At 47.0% G+C, this 22425-nt stretch overlaps 1 protein-coding gene across 1 annotated transcript in view; it reads left to right on the forward strand.

The window, feature by feature from the left end:
• Positions 1-22425, forward strand: part of Itga9 (integrin subunit alpha 9) — a 306519-nt gene that overhangs the window by 81208 nt on the left and 202886 nt on the right. The window contains exon 15 of the mRNA XM_057767071.1: positions 9627-9787. Within this exon, the coding sequence (XP_057623054.1) occupies positions 9627-9787 (161 nt within the window). The remainder of the gene's footprint in view (positions 1-9626; positions 9788-22425) is intronic.

Below are 22425 nucleotides of genomic sequence, written 5' to 3' on the forward strand. Positions count from 1 at the left end.
CCTTCAGGTCTAGGACAAATGACATTGAACCTCAAGCATCCTTCCCCGCAAATGTATGCCTAGACTGGAATTCACTGGGCGGGGCTGAGTGTGAGCTGGTGAGATGAAGTGCCTGATCCTTGCCCATATGGAATGCTTCATGCAGTTAAACAATAAGAATCTGGAGACTCTCCCCACCCCACCCCATAAGCTTGCAGCATCAACTAGGTAGCAGGGTCGCACCATACAACTGACATCAGCTCAGGATGTGAAGGGTTCCAAGGCTTAGGTTGTCAAGAGCATGGTACTACTCTGGTATCTCAGAGAGTTTGGAAAACTCAGCTCGTGCTCAGTTAACATTCTTAGACAGTCCAGGGATGGTGCTGTCCACATGGGGCAGGGCCCTCCCAAATCAACCGTCAATCAAGAACACGATCAGGCAATCTGATCTGGGCCGTGTCTCCATTGAGACCCCCTCTCATAACTCTAGGCTGTGCCGAGTCGGGAGCTGTAGGTAACTATGACAATGTTCTGGTGAGGTGTGCATGCGATTTGAGTGTGCAAAGCACTACTCTGAAGTTCACACATATGCACACTCATGTGTAGTCCACTCAGCTGGACTTTAAACACTCTGTCTTAACTGACAACAGGCCAGTCCCCTGCGATCTCATTGGCAAAATCATTGAGATCAAATTATTGAGCAAACCCCACAACTAAACCTTGTGCTTACTTAGAAAGATTTTTCTTTCATTTTAAAGAGAGCTCAGAAATTGCCAGACTGAGCATAGCCATACGATAAACATGGGATTGAAGAGTCATGCAATTTTTATATATAGTTCAGGGAGTAAAATAATAAGTTCATCCAGCTGTTGGGGCTGGGTACTTAGTCTGATATAGTAGCATTTTTCAACCACGGTTTCTTCCTATCATCTTTATGGTTGAAACCATCAGAGTCTGATGCAGAAGGTTTCTGTTCCTCCTGGACCCAAACACCTGCTCATGACAGCTAGAATCAATTAGCAAACATTTCTTAGGTGTTGGAAGTGGTCATTATTTTGGAGCTGGGGATCAAACCCAGGCCCTCTGGCCTGACAAACACATACCTACCAGAGACTCATACCACCCCTCAACCCTGAGTGTGAGTTTTGGTGCATATTTTGGAGCTCTAGGAAACAAGCAAGCAACAGTTTGTGCTGGTACTCATTTCCTAGCTATGCGTTGTGTGTCTACTGTGCTGTGCACTAGAAACAGTTCTGTTCTAGAGAGTTCCGACTGCTTTGTCCCTGACACGCTATCATAGTCTCGACCCATGTTCTGGCGAGCATGACGGAGACCTGGCACAGTGGGAACAGAGGAGAGGCTGAGTCTAAACAGGCGTGGGCCAAGGGGCTTCAGACTGCCGGGCTGAGTGAAGAGATGGTACGGGGGCCCCTGTGATCCCTAAGCCCTTCTGGGGCCACACTCAGGCACCAGCTTTTCACATACCACTTGGAGGAAATCCACAAGGATCTGAGCTGGACCGTGGCCCTTGAAGGAGTGAAATGTTATGGACATGGCAAGATCCAGGCCAGAAACAGATCACCACACCTTACATTTTAGTAGGCTTGGACTCTTGGAAGTGACTGGGCAGGCCAGGGAGGATGCAGCAGTAACTGCTGGAGACAGTTGCCATGGCTGGGACTGTGCCAGTAGCCAGCCAACTCTTCAGATCAGCTGTGTGGCATCGCTTGGGATCTTGTTAGCCATGCATATTCAAGTTGAAAGAGAACTCCGAGGGTAGAACCCAGCAGCCTGTGTTTTACCACGTTTCTGGGTAACCAGTCAAGGTTATACTCTGTTAATTCCTTCCTTGAGGTTATCAGGACCCATGAGGTTGAAGAAGGGACCTTGTGCATCTGGACCTAAATCTTTTTCGTTTTATTTTACTTTTTGGAAGGGAACCTAATTTTTAAAATTAATTAATTAATTTTTCATATCAATCACAGTTTCCCCTCCCTCCTCTCCTCCCATTACCTCCCCCCATCTCTTCCTACTTTCCCTGGGGGGCACCTAAATCTTTAAGTAAAAACTACTGAGAGTGCTACTCACCCCTCTGAGAAAGTACAGCGAGGGCTTTGGGTCATGGAGGAGGACCTAGGGAGTAGAATTACGTCTGTCCATCTGTCTGGTCCAGAGGCCATGAAAGCTGTCCTTGGATAAGTGGATAAATAAGCAGGGCGGGGCGGGGCTTTCTTCTCCCTCCAACCCCGCAGGTGCCCTCCCTCCCCTCTCCCCATTGGCAGACCCTCACAGGGAGCTGCTGGCAAAACAAACTGGTGGAATCCCAGCAAAGCGGAGAAGGCAGGCTTAGAACTAGAACCAAGAACTGCATAATTGGCATGGAAGCACGCAGGCTCATGGGGGATCTGAAATATTAAGGCCCTGTTCCTACTCCAGGGAGCACTGGCTTTCAGTGGACATTCTCCATGCTCCCTCGGGTCTCTGGAGAAGCCTGGAGGTGAGAAAATGAGCCTCGTCTTACGTTGTTTGGGGCTCTTCGCTTAGAGAGGACGATGAAGTTCCTCCAGACCCTGTGCTCAGCCGTGGCCACAGATCACGGACCCACATTCTAGCAGGAGGAGTCTCCTCAACTTGCCCTTCTAGACACGTGCAGAGTGGCATGCAGGCTGGCTTCCCACTCTGGCAGCTGCCCAAGGGAAGGTTTTTCGCACATTTCGCTAAGCAATTTCGAAGAAGAGTTCGGCTCATTCCAGAGTGTTCTTAGACACATCATTCGTGGCTCAGGGGCTGACTGTGGCTTCTCGGAGCCTCCTGGCAGCCACTGAGAAGGACTGAGCACTGTCACCAAGAATGCTGAGCCCTTCACCCATGGGCTGTATGTCTGCCTTCTTGGTGGCCATAGGCTTGCCTGTCTAGAGGCTGAGAATCGCAATTCTGTACTTTTGCCATATTATCAGATGAAAACCAGAAAGGGTTGTGTCCCGAGGAGTTGCATTTTCTCACTTTGCTGGTCTCATTTATGCTACAAAAGCACTCAGCCACTGGGCTATGTCCCCAGCCCGTTTTGCACTCAGATCCCCTATCTGCATGTAACCCGGGCTTACAGACAGCCTGACAAAGCATTCCATGGACAGTGTGAGCAGACAAGCTCTGGATTCCAGGCCCTGAGGGATGGCCCCCTGGTCAGCCACAGAAATACAGTTGGAAACTGATCCCTTGTGCCCCCAACCCTTTTTTTTTCTGCAGTGAGAGGTGGTGCTGTTTACTCCCTAGGGAGAGACTTATTCTCAAAGCTTCCGGTGCCCAGAAGTGTTGGGATGAGAACAAGGAGAGCCTTGTCAGAGAAGGAAATGGGGGTTACCTAAGAAAGCAATTACTGCCAGGTAAATGTCACATTCCTTGGAGGAAGATGGAGAGAATTAGGGAAAGTTAGTAAAGTGGAAATATCCCTTTCCCCTCTCCTCTGGGAAGCACCCGGGGAAGCCAAGTAGCGCTGGAGGAGCCCTGCTAGACGGTCACAGCTGAATCCTTGTTCTGGGGGAGATTCGGGAACGATTCCGTGTTGGCGAGGATAGACCAGAAGAGCCCTCATTGATGTGAGACAGCTGGCGCTCTCCCCAGGCCCCAGCCCATGTGGGGGGCCCTTGGGAATCCGCCTGGGGGGGGTCAGGGAAGACAAGCAGGCGAAAGCATGGGTCTGATCAGCTTTTCCATCCACATGACATCATTCGACATGGCATAGACACAAACTGCCAGAAGGAAGAACCCGGTGTGTCATGTGCTGTGGGAACTGGCTCTAATCTGAACCAGCAATCCTCGGCCTGGACCCCGCTTTGAGAGCTGGTTTGTATTAAGTGGTTGCTCCAGAGGCCAAGCTGCAGGCCTGAGGCACCGCCCCCACCCCCAAGCAAGCTGATTGGCTGCATCCCAACATGCTTGGGGCACTCGAGGGGGGACTATTTAAGGCTACCACTGGAGCATGGGGCTTCAGAGGTGACTCTTCCTTCTCACCTCTGGCGGCTTCCAGACTCTCTGCACTCAGGTGGGATTTCCTCATGCTTGCTTCTAGAAGCGAGAGTCTGATATAGAATGAAGTTCTCTATATTTATAATGTCAAAATAAATTTCATATCGAGCACGATATTTTCTAGAGAGGAAACGCTTGCAAAGCTATTGCTCTTGGTGACTGGATAACCGGGTCTGCCTGGGATCAGGCATTGGAACGTTTGATAAATCTGCTAGGTTAACGGGTTGGCACCCACGTGCCCCACCTGGATCAGAGCAGTGGCCTCATCCTCAGCTCTGTTCTTTGAACTGCAGCTTTCCCCCGTTCGTACGAGTTTTCGGAGTTTTAGGATCTTCGCTGGTGACTACTGTGGCACTTTGAGCAGAAGATGGGCACTTTACTCACAAAGTACTCAGCGCAGCTTTGGGCATGCGCAGAAGGCTGAACTCGCCACCCCCTCACCCCCCATTTCCCAACTTGCCCTGTGTTAAGGTCTCCCCCAACTCAAATATATTCCCAAGTCGAGGTCTCAGTGCACACCTCAACATAGGGACAAGCCCCGGCAGTACCAGCCTGCAAAAGGGGCAGAATACTGGCTTAGGCAGGCTTCTCCAGAGGAACCAACCAGGGAAGTTGGAAATGGAGTAAGGAATCCCACGGTTAGGGCATTGGCTCATGAGGCTGTGGAGACAGAGCTGAGCTGAAGCTGTAGTTTAGGTCTGTTGGTAGGCTAGACACAGGACTCCTCATTGGGAAACAGAGAGATCACTTTATACATGTAATACCATATTATATACATATGTATGTAATGCCATATTATATACATATATATGTATAATATATATATATATATATAATTTCCTCATCAAGACCTTCAACTAATGCAACCCACCCACATTATAGAGTTTGATTTGCTTCATCCAAAGTCCAGTGATATCACTGTCGGTCTCATTTGTAGAAGACCTTCACAGCAGTGTGTAATTTAGTGCTTGACTAAATATCTGGTTACTGCGGTCCAACCAAGTTGGCACATGAATTAACCATTCTAGGAAATCAAACAGGGTGTAGGACTAAGCCTGTTACCACTCTGGGTCCATCCGACTCAGTCCTGCTGGGGAATCTGGGGAGTCAGTGTAGGGTATGCCTCAATGTGAGGGGTCCCAAGTGAAAGGCAACTATGTCCCATCTGCTTGTGCTGTTCAGAGCCTGACTTACTTCTGCCTTGAACCAGAGAAAGCCCTTGGTGGAGGCAGACGGACTTAGAAGAGGCCAAGAGGATGTGAGTTGGAGTCCACACTACCCTCTCTGTCTTCCTGTGCTCATCCCCATTCTCTCTGGGCTCATCTGGTTGGATCACTGAGGTCTGCTGTCTCTTCCACTTTCCTTTCCCTGCAGGACAAGGACGGCCCTCGTTGGTCACCTGGGACACTCTTGTCAGGGGCTGTAGAGAGTCTGTGACTGCCACCCCCACCTTGGTGTAACCAGCCATGACCTCTGACTTGTTTTTCCATCTGTGGGCATCTCCAGATGTCATCTTGCTAAATAGCATTTTGTAACTCACTTGATTTAAACATAACCATTTGTCCTGTTGGGTTGTTACTGCCAGCAGTAAAAAGATTGGCTTAGGGTTCAGCTCCGGACCTTTGTCTGTGCTTGGGTCTGCCATTTCTGCATTCAAAGAGTGAAAGCTTTCAGGACAGGTATGGTGGGAGCATGGAAAACTGGTACTAAGAATTATTTGAACTATGAGGGGCTGGATCAAGAGGTTTCAGAGGAGGAGAATGTTAGTATGTGGACTAGAGACTGACTGGTTGTGTGATATTTTGGTGAAGTATGTGGCTGCTTTTGCCCTTAAGGAGTCTGCTTGAGGCTAAAATGAAAAGTTTTTGGTTAATTCCGTCGGCAGAGGAAATCTCAAAAACAGCTTAGTATAGACTCTGTCATATGGTTATTAGTGTTTACTCTAATGAAGATTATTTAATGTAAAGGAGCAAGCTGAGCAAGGAAAAATACAAAATGAACAATTTGAGGAGAAAAGGAGCACCAGGAAGTAGAATTGAGGTAAATCCTGTGTTCAAGGATTTAGATTAAGAAATGGAATAAAGGGAGTGATGACCTCAGGGCAAGATCCCATCCAGATAACTTTTCAATTTGTAAAAAGGAATTAAAGAAAAGCTTAGAGCTGGATATGGTGGTGCAACACCCTTTCTTTAATCCCAGCACTTGGAAGGCAGAGACTGGTGGATCTCTAAGTTTGAGGCCATCCTGGTCTACAGAGTAAGTTCCCAAACAGCCAGGTTTAGGCAGCGAAGGAAACCATCGTAGACAGAAAGCTGGTAAAGGTACATTTGAACAAGGGGGCTGGCCATGTTCCATCTTTAAGAAGCAGCAGAACTTGGCAGCATTGGCCATGTGGTTCTGGCTTTAGAGTTAAAGACAAAAGGAAGGTGTTATAGAATCTGTCTCTGTGACTAAGGAAGGCTCCTGAGGCCAGGCATATGTCAGGGATGTCCCTGAATGGAGGCCTAGTGAGGTCATTGCGTGCAGCTGTGAAGTTGAAGCCTGGATTGCCTTGGAGACACCTACATGTTGAAGATGCTAGAGCCATGTGTTACCTGCCAAGGAGATCCACTATAGGGAGTGGAATCAGCCCAAGAGAAAGAGTATGTTGTAGTAAACAAAGCTGAAAGGAGTTGGAGATCTGAAGAGCATTTTGACATGAGACATAGAGATGCAGAGTTTGGAGTTTGCCCAATTTGTTTTCCATCTTGCTTTGGTCCAGAATTTCCTCACTATACTCCTTTCCCTTTGTTTGGAATGGTATTGTATTTCCTGTGCCATTTTATGTTGGAAGTATGTAATCTGCTTTTTGATTTAGATTTTTACAGGTCATTACAGTTAAGAGATTGCATGAATTTTAGAAGAGACTTTGAACTTTTAAACGTTGTTGAGACTGTTATAGACTCTGGGGACTTTTAAAGTTGTACTAAATGCATTTTGCATTATGATATTGTTACAAGCTTATGGGGGCCATGGAGTGGAATGTGGTTGTAAACTGAAGTTTGTCCTGCATGGTCCTGTAGCCATTCAGTCCCAAAGAAACACATAGAGACTTATCTTAATTATAAATTGTTTAGCCTCTTAGCTCAGGCTTATTATTAGCTAGCTCTTACAACTTAAATTAACTGATAATTCTTATCTATTGTTAGCCATGTGGCTTGGTACCTTTTCTCGGTAAGCCGTTCTCATCTTGCTTTCTCTGTGTCTGGCTGCTGACTGTGTCTCTGCTTTTCCTCTTCCCAGAATTCCCCTAGTCTGGTTGCTCTGTCTATACTTCCTGCCTGGCTATTGGCCAATCAGCATTTTATTAAACCAGCATGAGTGGCAAATCTTTACAGTGCTCAAGAGCATTATCCCACAGCATGTGGTGGTTTGAATGTAATTGGCCCTCTTTAGCACTATTAGGAGGTGTGACTTTGTTGGAGTAGATGTGGCCTTGTTAAAGGAAGTATATCACTGTGGGGATGGGATTTGAGGTCTCATATATGCCCAAGCCATGCCTAGTGCCTCAGTCTACTTCTTGTTGTCTTCTGATCAAGGTGTAGCCAGTACCATGTTTGCCTGCATGCTGCCATGCATCCCGCCATGGGATAATGGACTAACCTCTGAAACTATAAGCCACAATCTCAGTTAAATGTTTTGCTTTATAAGAGTTGCTATAGTCATGGTGTCTTTTCATAACAATTGAAACCCTAACCAAGACATCAGGTAAGATTGAAAAATTAAACACTTACATGTAGTGTGGTAAAAATAGCCCAGATCAGATCCAGAGAGCTCTGGATTCTGCTGTATGGTAGATGGTTCATGAACTGGAGCAAATATTTCCCCTTTTGGAACCTCTGGACCCTTTGTCCTAAAAATGAAGTGGTTTTTTTTTGTTTGTTTTTTTTTCATGAGCTGACCTATAGGATTTCTTCAAGACCTTGGCAGTCTATGCACACATTCTACTTGTAACTCTTGCTTGTACCCCATGTTTTCTATACTGAAACACTTCTCCTGGCTGTTCTTTTCTTACTATTAGAACTATCTTTTAGGATGATCCATATCCCAGGTCCCTCCTGGTGACCCAGCTTTGCCTCAGCTGCTCATTAGGATAAACAAATTAGGACATCATAGCTTCCACTGACTAGGAATCTGCCATCAGGGCATGATAGTAACCACTATATGGCAAGGGCCCAAGAAGGCCATTAGATACAGAAAAAATACACCGTGGTGTAGCCACAGATGGCCTGTCAAGCCACCTTTCTTCCTCTCTGTTCAGACTTTCTTTGGTGGTGGGTCCCTTTGATGCTATTTATGGACACACTATTCCTGTGGGTTGACTTCACCACACTTAAACACTGGCAAGGCACTGGCTTCAACGAATGGCCCAAGCTTCTGACAGACAGCTGTGTGGAGATGGCCTGGTCATTTTAGGTACATGGATTATTGTTTCTCCACCATAAAAAACTACTCTTCCTGGAGCTAGTAAATGGCTCAGTGGTTGATCTCTCTAAAGGACCCAAGTTGCCTGTACCTCCAGTTCCAGGGGCTCCCACACGTCCCTCTAGCCTTGGGCACCTGCTCTCATGTAGCATGCAGTCACACACACACATGCACGCGTGCACACATAAAATAAAATAAATTTTTAAAAAACACAATAATCTCAGAATCTACCGAAGAGCTAAGAAGTCAAATGGCTCACCGAGAGACTGGCCCCCTGGCCCAGAGAACGAACAGTGCTGTAGATCTGCTGAAGTTCATCTTACCGGACAAAACACACAGCTATCTCTTTCTTTACAAACCCCAGAGCAATGGAGGCAAGGTCTGTTGGGTTTACCCAGCATGCATTCAGCATCAGAGCATCCATCTTTTCTTTTTTCTGTTCTATACTGTGTGCAGGCCACTCTCCCGTCTGGCACTGCCCTCTCAGGTTTTCAGAAGGAGCACTCCATGTAGGAGCCACCATGGCCAAAGCCTTGATGGAAGGACAGGCACTCTGAGCCTCGTTTCCAAGCGTGGTACGCCATGGAAGTGGACTTATTTTTTCCTGTGGTGTTGACTGACGCTTCACTGTGTCAGTCCCTGGTGTGCGGTCTCCTCACTCCAGCACGGGTGACACACAGATGGGAAGACGTTGTGGCTGAGAGCACGACTCGGCAACTGTGAGAGACGTTGAATTATTCCAGCAATTGCTCCCTTATCACACCATGTGGCTCGACAGAAGTCAATTTCATGAAGTCAGCGGCTTCTAGTTACATTCAGCAGGTTTGCTGCCATGTTCGCCTCTCAGGCCTCTATGTGCATGGCAAAAGTAGTGACGTATGTGTATATTAGTGGTTCATTGGTACCTCACACAGGCATGAGGTTTAAACAGGGAACAACTGTATGTCTGATTGTGTGGGATCTCTGGGAAGACAGGGGCCATCCTAGTTCTTCCACAGCCTGGTCACAGGCTTCTGAGAAGCTCTTGATGTGTGCACGGGACAGTCCCCTATACTGTGTGAACTGTGCGTGGGGTCTCCACAGAACTGTGGTACTAGGTGCTCTCACCCCTGTGTGTCCATCTTTGCTCACATCTTTGACCCTTCATTTCCTGTCAGATCTGAGCTACAATCTGACGGCTGATGTGGCCCAGAAGGAGAAGGGCCAGCTGCCCAGAGTCTATTTCGTGCTGCTTGGAGAGACTGCCGGCCAGGTCTCAGAGAAGCTGCAGCTGACCAGCATGGAGGAGACGTGTCACCACTACCTGGCCCATGTGAAGGTTAGCTTCCCTCCTGTTTTTAATCCTCAGATCTGGTCTCTACCGATAGTCATTTGGACTGAGTGCGAGCTTCGTATGTTTCATTGTGCCGGCTCTGACTTTCAGAATCCTAGTTCATAATATGTGTTCTTTTAACGCTCAAAGCTGAAGCCATCTTATTTATCTTTAATATTTTAAAGCACCGTTGAGTCATGGAGGGGTGCGCATCTGCCATGGTGTGTGTGTGTGGCAGTCAAAGGACAACTCTGTGGAGTCCGTTCTAGTCTCCACCTCTAGGTGGTTCCGGGGATCGAACTTGGGTCAGGAGGTTTGTAAGGGAAGTGTGTTGCCCACTGAGTCGTATCATGGGTCCCCTTTCACTTATTGTGCTGTCTGCAACCTCTGAGAAGGGTAGAGGATGCCAGAGACCAGTCTCTGACTGTGCCTCGTTCTCTTGGGACGTTTTCATCCCCTGCCTCTGTAAGTCGGCAGTCACTGAGAGGAGAGAGTCAGTGGCCATGCTCTGAGCCTCAGATGACATCATTCCTGCTGCCTTCTTAGTGGTCCACGGCGTGGCAGAGTAACTCACAGTCAGAGTGAATGTGCTTTAAAATGGTTTGGACAGTTCTCTTGTTGACTGCTTGCTATTTATTTAAGAAGTGCATTTTAAGGGTCTCCTTCCTTCCCCCAAATAAACTTCCAGACATTTTTCTCCTCTTGAAAGTATTTGCTAAATATATTTAACTGCAATTGAGGAAGCAGGGCTCTGATTATTGCTAGAGTATCTGCTGTGCTGGATGGGAGTCCTGACTATGGTCTCTGCTGTAGAACAGAGAGCAGAGAAGGTTCATGAAGCCAAGATCTGGCTAGGGCAGTTTGTGTAAGGCCTGTGGGTGTGGGCTTGAAGTACACAAACCTGGTGTGGATGGAGTTGTGTGAGCACTATGTGTGAGTCCCTGCCTCTCTCAAATGCGCATTCGATACTCACCTTGAAAGCAGTCATTAGCACCCAGCATTGCCCAGAGCAGGGGGCACATACTGCAACCCCAGCACTTGGGAGGGAAAGGCAGAAGGATCGTGAGTTCAAATTCTGCCTGGAGAGTTTCAGCCTAGCCTGGGCTCATATGGTCAGACCCTATCTCAAAGCAAAACAAAATAAAAGATAAAACTTGTACAGTGAGTATGAAAATCTTTGCATGGAGTCCGATGAAGGTGCTCGGAATTATTTGACTGGTTGGGCCGTGCATAGTTTCCAACATTCTGACATTTTTCACTTACAGAAATGCCAGTTTCGTATAGTTTAATGTGATATTACTAGCCAGAGATTTCTAGCCATAAATCTAGATTAATGTAGTATTTCTAGCCATAGGATCTGTAGATTGAAGTGTCTTTCCACTGCTGTCTTGTTGGGGTCATAGTCACAGCTGCTTCTAGGCCGTGTATAGAGAATTACCTTCATGCCTGCAGCACAAGGTCTGGCCTGGAGCCCGTGACTTCATACCCCCGAGATACTTTGTAATGGGGCTGGGCTCTGCCTTCTGCCAGACTCATGTCAGGGCCTGCCCGGGCCAGCTGCCCTTGGCTTGGGCTGCTGGCCACTTAGAAAGCCTCCCCTGCTCTTGTTAAACTTGCCCTGCCCTTCTTAATCTTAGATTCCTTTGGCTTATGAGTATCCTTGAGGGCATGGACTGCTCCAGAGAGGCTCATGTGCAAACCTCAAGATGTATCAAATGATTCCGTTCGACACTTGCTAGGGCGTGGGGCATCTGGCGTTCCTGGTGCTGAGTCTGATCCACAAATCTTCCTTTTGAGGCCCTTTGCAACTTCTTGCTTTGACTCAAAAATCCATAGCAAATTGTTCATAAGAACTACAAGTCTGAAGAACAGGGCCACAGAGAACCTGCTGCCGGCTCTGGGGAAGTGCATCCAGGGGGCACCAATAGTGAAGTGAGAGCTGGGCAGAACTGTTCCTATGGCGGCCACTGAGGAAGAGTAGGGCAGGGCTGTTCCTATGGTGACCTGAGGAAGGTTGCCTCAGAGGTTGATCTAGCTTATTCTGTTACATAAACTTACCAGATATAGCAAATAAAAATGTAAGATTTCTCATCAAATTTGTATCTTAGATAAACTGTGTTTTGGTATATGTACAACGTCCTCCTTTCTTAGTGGCTTCTCCTTCTGGGAACTCAATCATGATGGATCACTGAGGTCCAATAGTATTATATGAAAAAAAATCTAAAAATAATAAATGTTAAATAAATTTGCCACAGGATATGTGGTTCTACTTTTAATGGTTATTTCTTTGCATAATTTATTTATTTATTTATTTATTTATTTTCTTTTAGATAGATTTTATTTTATAGATACGTATTAAAAGCTACATTTTCAACATTACTTTTGTTCATACACACTATAGATAGCTATGACACTTTACTAATATATTGATCAGGGAGGCTCTGAAACATATCACTAGTGACTTTCAGAAGAAACAATTTCCTCAACTATTCAACCTTATTTGTTGCTTTCAGATCACTCCCATGTTTTCACATGTGTGGGGGTTCTCTCTAGTAGTGTACTGAACATTTCTCTGAACTAACTCGTTCTCAGTAGAAATCTCTTTGCATAATTTATGAACTTTATCATAGGTATGTATCCATGGGGGAAATATATCCTTGGTATTGTTTGCAGTTTCAGATATCTGCAGGATGTCTTGGAACATGTCCCCGTGGATAAGGGACTCTTAGGTTCCTGCCTTCTGTAGATGATTCTAAGCTATCCGACTCCTGCTTCGGGATGGTAGGTTCAGAATAAACATCTAACTCATGGAACCGTGTTGGGATGATGAACCAGGTTGGCTGGAACTTAGGGTCATGGGGGGCTTCTGATACAGAATGGAGCTCACATCTCTGAGGAAGCAGTTAATGGCATCACCCAGTCCTGCACAGGATGCTGCAGCTGTGGGTGCTACTACTGCTGACAGACTGACAGACTCTGGAATCACTTGGCAGGCAAACCTCCAGGCAGGCCTGTGAGGAATAACCTCGATTAGGTAGATTGAAGTGGAAAGACCCACCCTAAATTCGGGCAACGCCGTTCTCCGCCCTGCCCGCCATGTGAAGGTAGGAGTGAGCTGACCACCGGCTTTCATCACTTTGTGTCTGGATGTAGCATGGCCCCTGGCCTCAAGCCCCTGCTGTCGGGACTTGTCCCGCATGGTGGACTGCCCCCTTAAACTGTGATCCTGAACGAATCCTTCTTTCTTTAAGATTGCTCACCAGGTGTTTTGTCAGAGCAAGACATAGAATAGTTGAGATGGAGACGTACACAAATATTAGTTTGTTTTGGGAGACCAGTGCTGGGGTGAAACCACGTGTCTCCCAGACAGCCTCAGACTCAGTCCTCTGGGTCAGCCTCCCAAGTGCTGGGATCACAGGCACGTGGCACCATGCCACTTCCTTTGGCATCCCTTTGGCATGTCTAGCTCTAGTGGGCCCCACGTGGGACACCTAGGGCTTTTCGATCAAAACCTAGTAGAGGAGAGTAGAACTGAGATCTGGTTAGAACAGTCTGCGGCTGATGGTGGGGCTCCAGAGTTTGGGTGTTTGGGACCGGTTAGGGAGAGAAAGTGGACTGACTTTAATGAATTTTATCTTATAATTTCTGCTTGGGTCTTTTCATGCAGTCAGATGAGGTGGTGGCATATATCAGAGAGAGACAGAATTGCAATTCTTTATAGTTCAAGAGCCAACTCTGCTGTTAAGAAATGTTCAAAGCAGTGCATGCTCAATACAACAACCATGAGGGGAGTTTTATCCCACAGTGACTATCTGGGCCCTAACAGCGGACCTGGGTAACTGGTGGAGTATTTGAGTGAGGGGAAATGTCGATGGACTAGCGAGCTATCCCCAGTGTGGCCCAGCTGGCCTAGGAGCTCACAGACAGAGCCTGTGGTTTACAGGGTTTGAGGAAAACAGCTGGGAGGGCTGTGGCTTATGTGGGGCCTGAGATAGGCAGCAAGAAGGGGGAGGGGGTGATGGCTTCCCAGCCTGGGGGTGTGGCCTAGGGTCTGCCAGTCATGCTGAAAGACCATGGCATGGTCTCTATTGCACGGCCTGGCTCTCAGCTTCTGCAGACAAGTCATGGGACAGGACTGCAAATGCCCCATCTTGTCACATGCCATATGGCCAGCAGACAGGCCAGCACGGGGGCCACGCGTGTTTTGTTTAGGCTATCTTCAGGCATTTTTCTTTCCGTCTTTAAGCCTGTTCAGTACTTTCTTGTTTTCTTTTCCTCTTTCTCCTCCTAACTTTTCACTCCATATATGGTGATGTTCTCCACTGTGGAGACCAGCTTGGACCAGTACCTGCCTCCTAAGCCAGCTGTGTGGTACCCTGGTCTAACTTGAAGGGACCCCTAGGGAGGGGAGGTTCCTCTTGGGGCAGCGCTAAAGCTGTTCTAGTTGCTTCCTTCACTGTTCCCCAGATACCACGCACCCCACTTATCTTTCCCTGTTCCCCAAACCAGCCCAACTCTGGAGCAGGACCACCCTCTACTGTCTAACTAGAGGTTTGGAGGGAGATCTCTAGTTAAACCCTGTGGTCATAGGTAAAACCCAGAGCCCTTCCTTTGGCTGCGAGGCTCTGTAGTACTCACCTCAGGTGACCTTTTCGGTTTCTTCTTCTTTTTGTACACCACATGCTCTGACTCTTTGATGAGCTGTCCTGTCCCTTTTTTTTCTCTAGAACCCACCTCCCATGCTTTTTTATTTTTTATTTTTTTATTTTATTTTATTTTATTTTTATAACGTGGCCCTTGGGTTCATGATTGTGTCTCTAGCACTTCCGTTATTTCAGATCCAGTTCTTGGGTCTATATAGAGCCATGCACCTCTTGCCCGCTTTTTGTGTTCTTTCTGTCTTAGGGTCATACCCCTAACTCTTTGATTTCATAATTTTTCTTTAAAGCAGACGGACAACTTTCAGTTCTTTTGTGAAGTAAAAGGGTCGCACCCTTCTGTAAACAGAAAACCAATTATTCCATGCCTGATACAGAAAGAAACTGTGGAAACAAAACCAACTGAAGTCAAAACACTGTTGTTGAATTCTGGCCATTTTCATTGTTTCCCAGTCCCTGTAGAGACGCCTGTCCACCCTGCATGTTCGAAAGGGAAATTTCTAGACTCTGAGAGAATTGAAAACATTAGGATACCATGGTGGTGTTTTCGCCACCAGAAAACTGAATAGGGAGTGGACCAGGAGATAGCTTTTTAAATACAATGGTCCTGTTATAGCACCATGCCCAAGTGTCATTGACAGAGCCAGCGTTAGCCCACTTGGAAGCCTTGGTCATATTCTTATTGACATGCCTCTACCCACCTCATCTCCTGAAGATGTAACTGTTCCTGAGGAGGCAGCAAGGTTCCTAGGCCCTAACAAGCCTCCCTTGGGTTCCTGCCTTAGGTAGATGGTTCCAAGTTACCCAACTCCTGCTGAATGAACATCTAGCATGTGAAACCGTTTTTGGAATGACTAATGAGCTAGCCAGAACTAGGGGTCACTAGAGCTTCTGACAGAGAATGGAGCTCACACCTTTGAGGAACCAGTAAATGGGCAAGAGAGCTTGGGACAGGAACAAATGTCCCATGACCACTCCTGGGTGAACACACCTATCCATTTCTTAGCATGTCTTGCAAATGCTCGTTAATAAATCTAGAAAGCAGGGCTAGAGAGATGGCTCAGTGGTTAAGAGTACTGTCTACTCTTTCAGAGGACCGGGATTCAACTCTCCAGCACCCATAAGGCAGTTCACAACTGTCTGTAACTCTGGTTCCAGGAGATCTGACATCCTCACACAGAATATATACAGGCAAAACACCAGTGTGCATTAAATAAGTAAATAAATCTTTAAAATATCTAGAAAGCTACAGTACCTTCTGAACGGTAGCAGCCACACATGCACCCGGGTAAAACTCGCCTGCATCTTTGAATTCGGTCCACCCACCAGTCTGAGGGGTGCTACTCCACAGTGACAAGTGAACACAGCAGCAGGGGGTCTTCCTAAAGCCTTATGTGAAGATGCCAGATGTAGTAGCCTACTGTTGGGTCTCGTTTGTGTAATATTCTAGAATGCGCCAGAAGATGGATCAGGGTTTTCTGGAGGCTGCAGTTTTGGGGAGAGGTGACAGCTACTAGCACCAAAGACAATGAGACTTCTGGGTGTGAGGGACCCCACATTAGGTCATGGCTGTGGGGTGGCTGTGTGAGCAGATGTAGTTATTAAAGTTCATTGGCACGTAGACTGAAACTCAGTGTTAGCTTACATAAGTTACATCGCGACCAAACTTAATTTATTTTCAATCAGCCCGTGTTAATTACACAGAGGTATCATTATGGCATTCGCATTCACGGTGTGGTCTGAACCTGCCCCACTGTCATTCTGTCCTATCTCCTCTCCCTCCTCCACCTCCGTGTCCATAATATGTCCCTTCCATTATAGTCATATAAATTACATTCTCCAAGATTCCACGTAGCGAACACATGACACTTGTCCTTGTGACCTTGATTGATTTCACTTGACGCAGTGACTGACCTCCAGTTCTGTCCATCTTCCAGTGATCTAGTTTGCTTTCTGTGGCTGTGACCAAAAGCAACTCAGGAAGGGAAGGGTTTATTTGGCTTACAAGTTTCCATTTGCCACTGAGGGAGAAGGAGAGGTGGTGAATGCAGAGGCAGGAACTGAACCAGAGGCCATGGAGGTATGCTGCTTACTAGCTTGCTTCCTGAGGCTTGCACAGCCCTGGCCCCCCTTACACAGCCCTGTCCCTCCTTACACAGCTCTGGCCCCCCTGCCTAGGGCTGACTCCGCCCACAGTGGGCTGGACCCACTCACATCAATCACTCATCAAGGAAAAAACCACCTTACAGATACCCCCACAGGCCAATCTGATGAGACAGGTCCCCAGATCCCCCCACCTCTGTATGTCTAGGTTTGTGTCTGTTGACAAACTGACAAGACAAGCCTTGCTCTATGTGTTTGGCTTATTTCATTTAGTATGATCTCAAACTTTTAACTGATGAGTCTCTCTCCAGCCCCTGTTTATTTATTTTTTTTTTAAAAAAAAAAACTCTTGAATTTTTGCTTGTTTTTCTTCCATTCTTTGCTTTTCTGAGACAAGGCTTCATGTATCCCAGGCTGAGCTATGTAGCTGAGTGTGACCTTGAACTCCTGATCTTCCTGCCTCCCCCTCTCAAGTTCTGGGATCAGCAGTGCATGTATCATAATGCCTAGCTATTTCCTTTTATTTAGGCAAACATTCATTCTTTTGGAAGAAACTGAAATTTGGGCGGTCAGCCAGGTTCCTCTGTGAGTCTTTGTAGTATGTAATACAGTGTGCTGGGGAGGGGGAATGTGAGGTCTGATAGCACAGGAATTAAAATTAAGTCTTTAGCAATTAACCTCCCTCTGGAAATGATTCTTAAGAACAAACTCCACAACATTTTGAGTGACAGTCACAGGATAGCTGGCACAAACTGGGCTTCTAGGAGGTGACGATGGCTGTCCGTCACTCCTTATGAAGTAGTTATTGTCATTGTCCTCATTGTAGTGCTTAGGACATAGGACATTAGAGAGGTAAGGAATTGTCTGGAACTTCTGGCTGACATAAAGGAGTGGAACCCAGAAAGTCCGCCTTCTAAACCACAGGATGGCTGCATTGCTTCCATAGATGACCGCTTAGAACTCGTGTGCCCTCTGCTCTGCTCTTACGGAGCAAAGTTAGAGGAAGTTGCCCATAGCTGTAGAACTAGTAAAAGGCTTCTCCACAGACTCCCCAGAGCAGCTCTGGCGGCGTGTGAGCCCAGAGGCAGTGGCTTTGGGTGCTCCGCCTTCCAGAATGCTGGTGTGCTTCTAATGTTTAACATCAGGCTTTTGATCGGGGCGGGGGCAGCTAACTTGAGGCCTTCGGCTCAGTTTCCTGGTGTAATATTTTCATCATGGCTCATTTCAAGCAGCCACCTGACACCAGGAAGGCTGCTTTGAAAGAAATGTGTGACAGCATTTTTTTATATAGCATGTCCAGCGCTGCTAAGCACCTCCAGGAGCATGAACCGTAGTAAAACACAGTAATAACTACTAGGATGCCTTTTGAGAATTTGAGACCTTAATGTTTTAACTCGTAAGTTTATTCAATTTAACTTTTACTAATGTGTGTGTTGAGCCCTGACCTGCGTCGTTCTTAGAAAAGCAACAAAGAGCCGGCTGCCTCAAGCTCACAACACCAACTGTGTTTGTTAGAGAGAGAGACTGGCATCGACTCATGCCGTATACACAGCTGTTTATCAGAGTCATTTATCCTGTTTCATTTGGCTTTGAAAACTGATGGGAACAGGAATGTTCGGGGTCCATGTAACTGCCAGACCACAGCTATGTTTTTACGTCTGGTTCAGAGGCGGTCTGTGTTTTGGCTGAGCTTATTAGACTGTATCATCATTCACTTTTACGTTTTTAATTGAAACATGTTGAGATCTTATTCCTCACCCTGAGTCGCATGTGTGTGTGGTGTTGAGCGCCTGTCCTGCAACCCTCTGTGTTAAAGAGGAATAAATGGCTGAGCATGGAGTGTTTGTGGAGAATAAATAATGGTAATAGAAGTTCCTATCTCCTTCTCAACCCCGGAGCGTTCCTCTCTGCGTGACTCTGACCCAGTCCTGATGAGTGGACAGGGACAGTGGCTATTCTTGGAACCATGTTTTTGACACTTTGTTCTTGCCAGGTGACTTGATCAAGTAAGACCTAAGGGCTGGTCCTGTTCCTCTCTTAGCAATCACTTTCACTGAGGGCAGAGTATAAGGTAACTGAAATTGTACCATCAATCTTTCCCGGCTCTACACCACCCAAGGCATCCATTCTGAAGGCATTGAGGGAATTCTCTGACTTTTTAAGTGAGCTTCACACGGCTCAGCAACAATTGGTCATGGACCTGCCCTTTGCCTAGCAGCTGGTCCCTCATTGCCTCTAAGGGTTGCCTTGCCAAACTCCCGTCCACACAGATTCCAGGTGTAGAATGAGCCCTGTCTCCTCCCTCCCAGGTAGAGCTTTTGTGTCTGGAACTTGTCCAGCTCCGTGGTCTTCCATGCCCACCCTTCCATCACGCATGTCTGAGTCCATGGTGGATGGTGGTTATAAGGAAGGGCACCTAACTGATGTGGAATTCCATGCCTACCCTTCCGTCACACATGTCTGAGTCCTTGATGGATGGCTCTAAGGAAGGACACTTAACTGCAGGCTTTATTGTTGGGATAAGAAAACCAACATCTTGAGGGCTTAAACAGGTTGACTTTAAAATTTTTTTCTAACAATGAAAATCCAGATTTTTATTTCTCCCTAAATTGGTTACTTTTAGTAAGTCTACGAATATTGTGTCTTCTTTAAAAAAGGTTTATTTTTATTTTATGAGTGTTTTGTCTGCACATACTGCACGCACCTTGTGAATGCAGTACCACTATAGGCCAAAAGAGAGCGCTGGATCCTCAGGACTGGAGATCAGAGACCATTGTGAGTTCCTGTGTGGGTGCTGGAAACTGAACTCAGGTCCTCTGCAAGAGCAGCCAGTCCCCTTAACCTCTGAACCAGCTCTTCAGCAAGGTCATATCCTCTTCTCTCTGGCTTGGGGAAGCTGTTTCAGACTCTTTAACAAAGGAGTCATTTTCTCAGCAAGCATTTGATTAGTCTGAGGTTATATGAGGAGGGGTTAAAAATTAGCCATGAAAACACTGGATTAAAATTAATTTGGAACAAACCAAACCTTTGACAAATAGTTGTGAGCCTGTTTTTTTCTCTCTCTCTTCTTCCTTCCCTGTCCCCTGCCCCCATATTAGCATGTATACTCATGCACATATGTATTATATAAAATATTTTTGTTTTGAAATATTACACTTCAAAAGTGAAGAATCTATGAGATACACACAGACGCTGGAAGGGCTTCACCAAGCATCTGCCTGCTAACCTTCGTCTTCCTTGCTCTGCCAGTATTCCTGCTTCAGGTCTCTCGAGGGAACGTTGAAGACGGAATGCTCACCTCCCTCTACACACATCAGTCACAGATCCTAGAAACCAGGAAATTCTTTTCTGTAGCCATGGAACAATTGTTGAAATGAGGAAGCTAAAAGTGTATGTTCCTGTTAGCTCAAACTTCTCTAGCGGTTCTCATGTCCTCTGAAGGAGAAGGCAATCCTGGAGCCTGAGTCACATTGGGTTGTTGTGTCCTTTTGGATTGGAACGATTTCCTTGGCTTTGATCTTCCGTGCCAGGACAGGCCAACTATTTTCTAGAAGGTTCCTCAGTTTGGATCTGTTTCACAGTGTTGATTCAGGGTACACGTTTTCCGTAGCAACACCACAAACAATGGTGTCCTGTGAATCTGGACACACACACACCTGGGGTCTTGGAAGGGCATGTCTTCACTATGACTTCAATGCGGCTCTCCACAGTTGGGTTTCTGTTATCCCAGGAGAGGGTGGGTGGTCAGCATTTGATGGAGGTGATTACAGCAACGAGTTTCTTGCCACCTATCTGTTGCTGACTGTCTGTTGCCTGGACCAGAGGCGTGCATTCTAGGTCCTAGAAAGGCAGTACATTGATCCCTTAGAAGGGGTTGCAGAGCTGGGGTCTGTTCTCACTGCAGCCTGCGAGTTAAGCATGATACCTTTGGATTCCATAGATCCAGCCATAAGCTAGGAATTCCATGGAGCTGCCAGGGACTGAGCCCTGACTACAGGATTGTAAACTCATCGAGATGAATCGTCTGTCTTCTGGGTGAAGAGAACTTGCTGATGCTGGTTCTGTGACTTGAGGATGTTACTTGATTGACAGTTCACTCTCAGAAAATGGGCATATTGTGCCCACTGTGCACTAGGCTGGTGGGCCTCAGCTTTATTTGTAACCACAAAAGATTCTTGCTGTTGGGGCTGACCTCTCAGTGGAGGGAGAGAGGTGATGCAGTAACAGTAACGAGGGCTGGGGTTGGGGAGAACCTATCAGGGCGAATACAGCCTGGGGGTGCAGGCTAAGAGTTAGGGGTGGTCAAGCAACCTCACTGACAAGATTTAAGCCAACACTTGAAGGGGCTTCGGGAGTCAGTACACTGCTTCTGGAGGCAGTGCTGTGATGGACCCTGGGTGTGTGGACTGAGGCAGGGGAGGGGAGGCAGACCAGGAGCACAGAGAGAGAAGGAGGTCAGGGAGCAGACTGTTGAGTGGGACTGTATGGGGCCTCACGGTCACAGGAAGGACCATGCCTGTGTCCTGAGTGAGGCAGGAGCTGCAGGAGAGATGAGCAGGTGTAGTTTACATATTTAAAGGACACGATCTGGCTGCTGGGTTAAAATGGATGATGGGAAGTGGGATAGAAAAAAGCCTGGTGATCAGACCCTGAGGATGGTCAGAAGGAGAGATGGTGGCTCTGCCCAGGGTGACAGCAGCTAGGACGGCGAGATGGGGTCAGATTTGAAAGACATTTTCCAAGTGGAGCCTGCAGAATTTCCACAAGGTTCCATGGCTGTCAGAGGTGGCTTCCATGTCAGTAGTGTGCAGGTGGAACCTATTTTAAGAGTGAGACTTGCAGTTTGCTCTTAGAGGCCGTGTTTGAAAGGCCATGAAGTTCACTGAGATCACCGACAGGGTAAAAAGCTAGTGAAGAGGGGGCCACCAAGGACAGAGATAGGAGCTGACGCTCAGAATGCCCTGCCCCCACTCCACGGCTGCTGCTTAGTCCAGCTACCCTGTGTGCCTTCCATGTACAAAGGAAAGGCAAAGTCTCAGGGTGCTGGTGGTCTAACCTGAGACCCTTCAAAGAGCCACCAGTGACTTAAAATCCATTGATCATCTGCATCTTAAAAGGGCAGATGTAAAATGTCAGTTTCAGCTGCGTGTCTTGCAAACTCTACCAGTTTCATAGCACAAAGAACCAGCCATGAAGATAGGAACATCCGGCATGCTGGCCGCTGGCCACTAGTCACATGTGACTACCTAAGCCAGAATTATGGTGCAACTAAAGAACTGGCTTTTGCTTTTATTTAATTATAATTCATTTAAATTTCACCATGGTGGGGCTCATGCATCATGTATATGTGTGTGTGCATGTGCATGCACGCACTTGTGTGCAGGTGTGTGTGCCTGGATCAGAGTAAAACTTGTGGAAGTCTATGCTCTCCTGCACTGTGGGTTCCTGGGACTGAACTCAGATCAGCAAGCTTGACAGCAAGTGCTTCTATCTGCTGAGCCGTCTTGCCAGGCTTAGCTTCTGTATTGGACGGCGCAGTTATTGAAGTGTAGTTGTTATTGAAGGTGAGATGAGCGCTGGGCAGACAGCTCACAGTTCATGCTACCGTGGAACATGGAGGTGTCCAGGGCATTAGTCCCATAAATCAAGCCTCAGGACCCAGTGGACAGAAACGGTCATGCACAGGTCAACATGACCTTTCTGCTTTGCACTCGGGCTAACCTGAGTTTTCAGCATGCAGTGCAGTATGGGTCTTTGGGTTCATTCACACACAGCTGTCTCTGTTTGCATCCATGTGGGCCTCAGACGCAACGGGAGATGCTGAGATGCCATATTCAAGGTCTCGGGTTGATTCACCCTGAGCTGATCATTTAAAAGACTTTT

The sequence above is a fragment of the Chionomys nivalis genome, chromosome 4, assembly GCF_950005125.1.
Source record: "Chionomys nivalis chromosome 4, mChiNiv1.1, whole genome shotgun sequence".
Taxonomy (NCBI): domain Eukaryota; kingdom Metazoa; phylum Chordata; class Mammalia; order Rodentia; family Cricetidae; genus Chionomys; species Chionomys nivalis.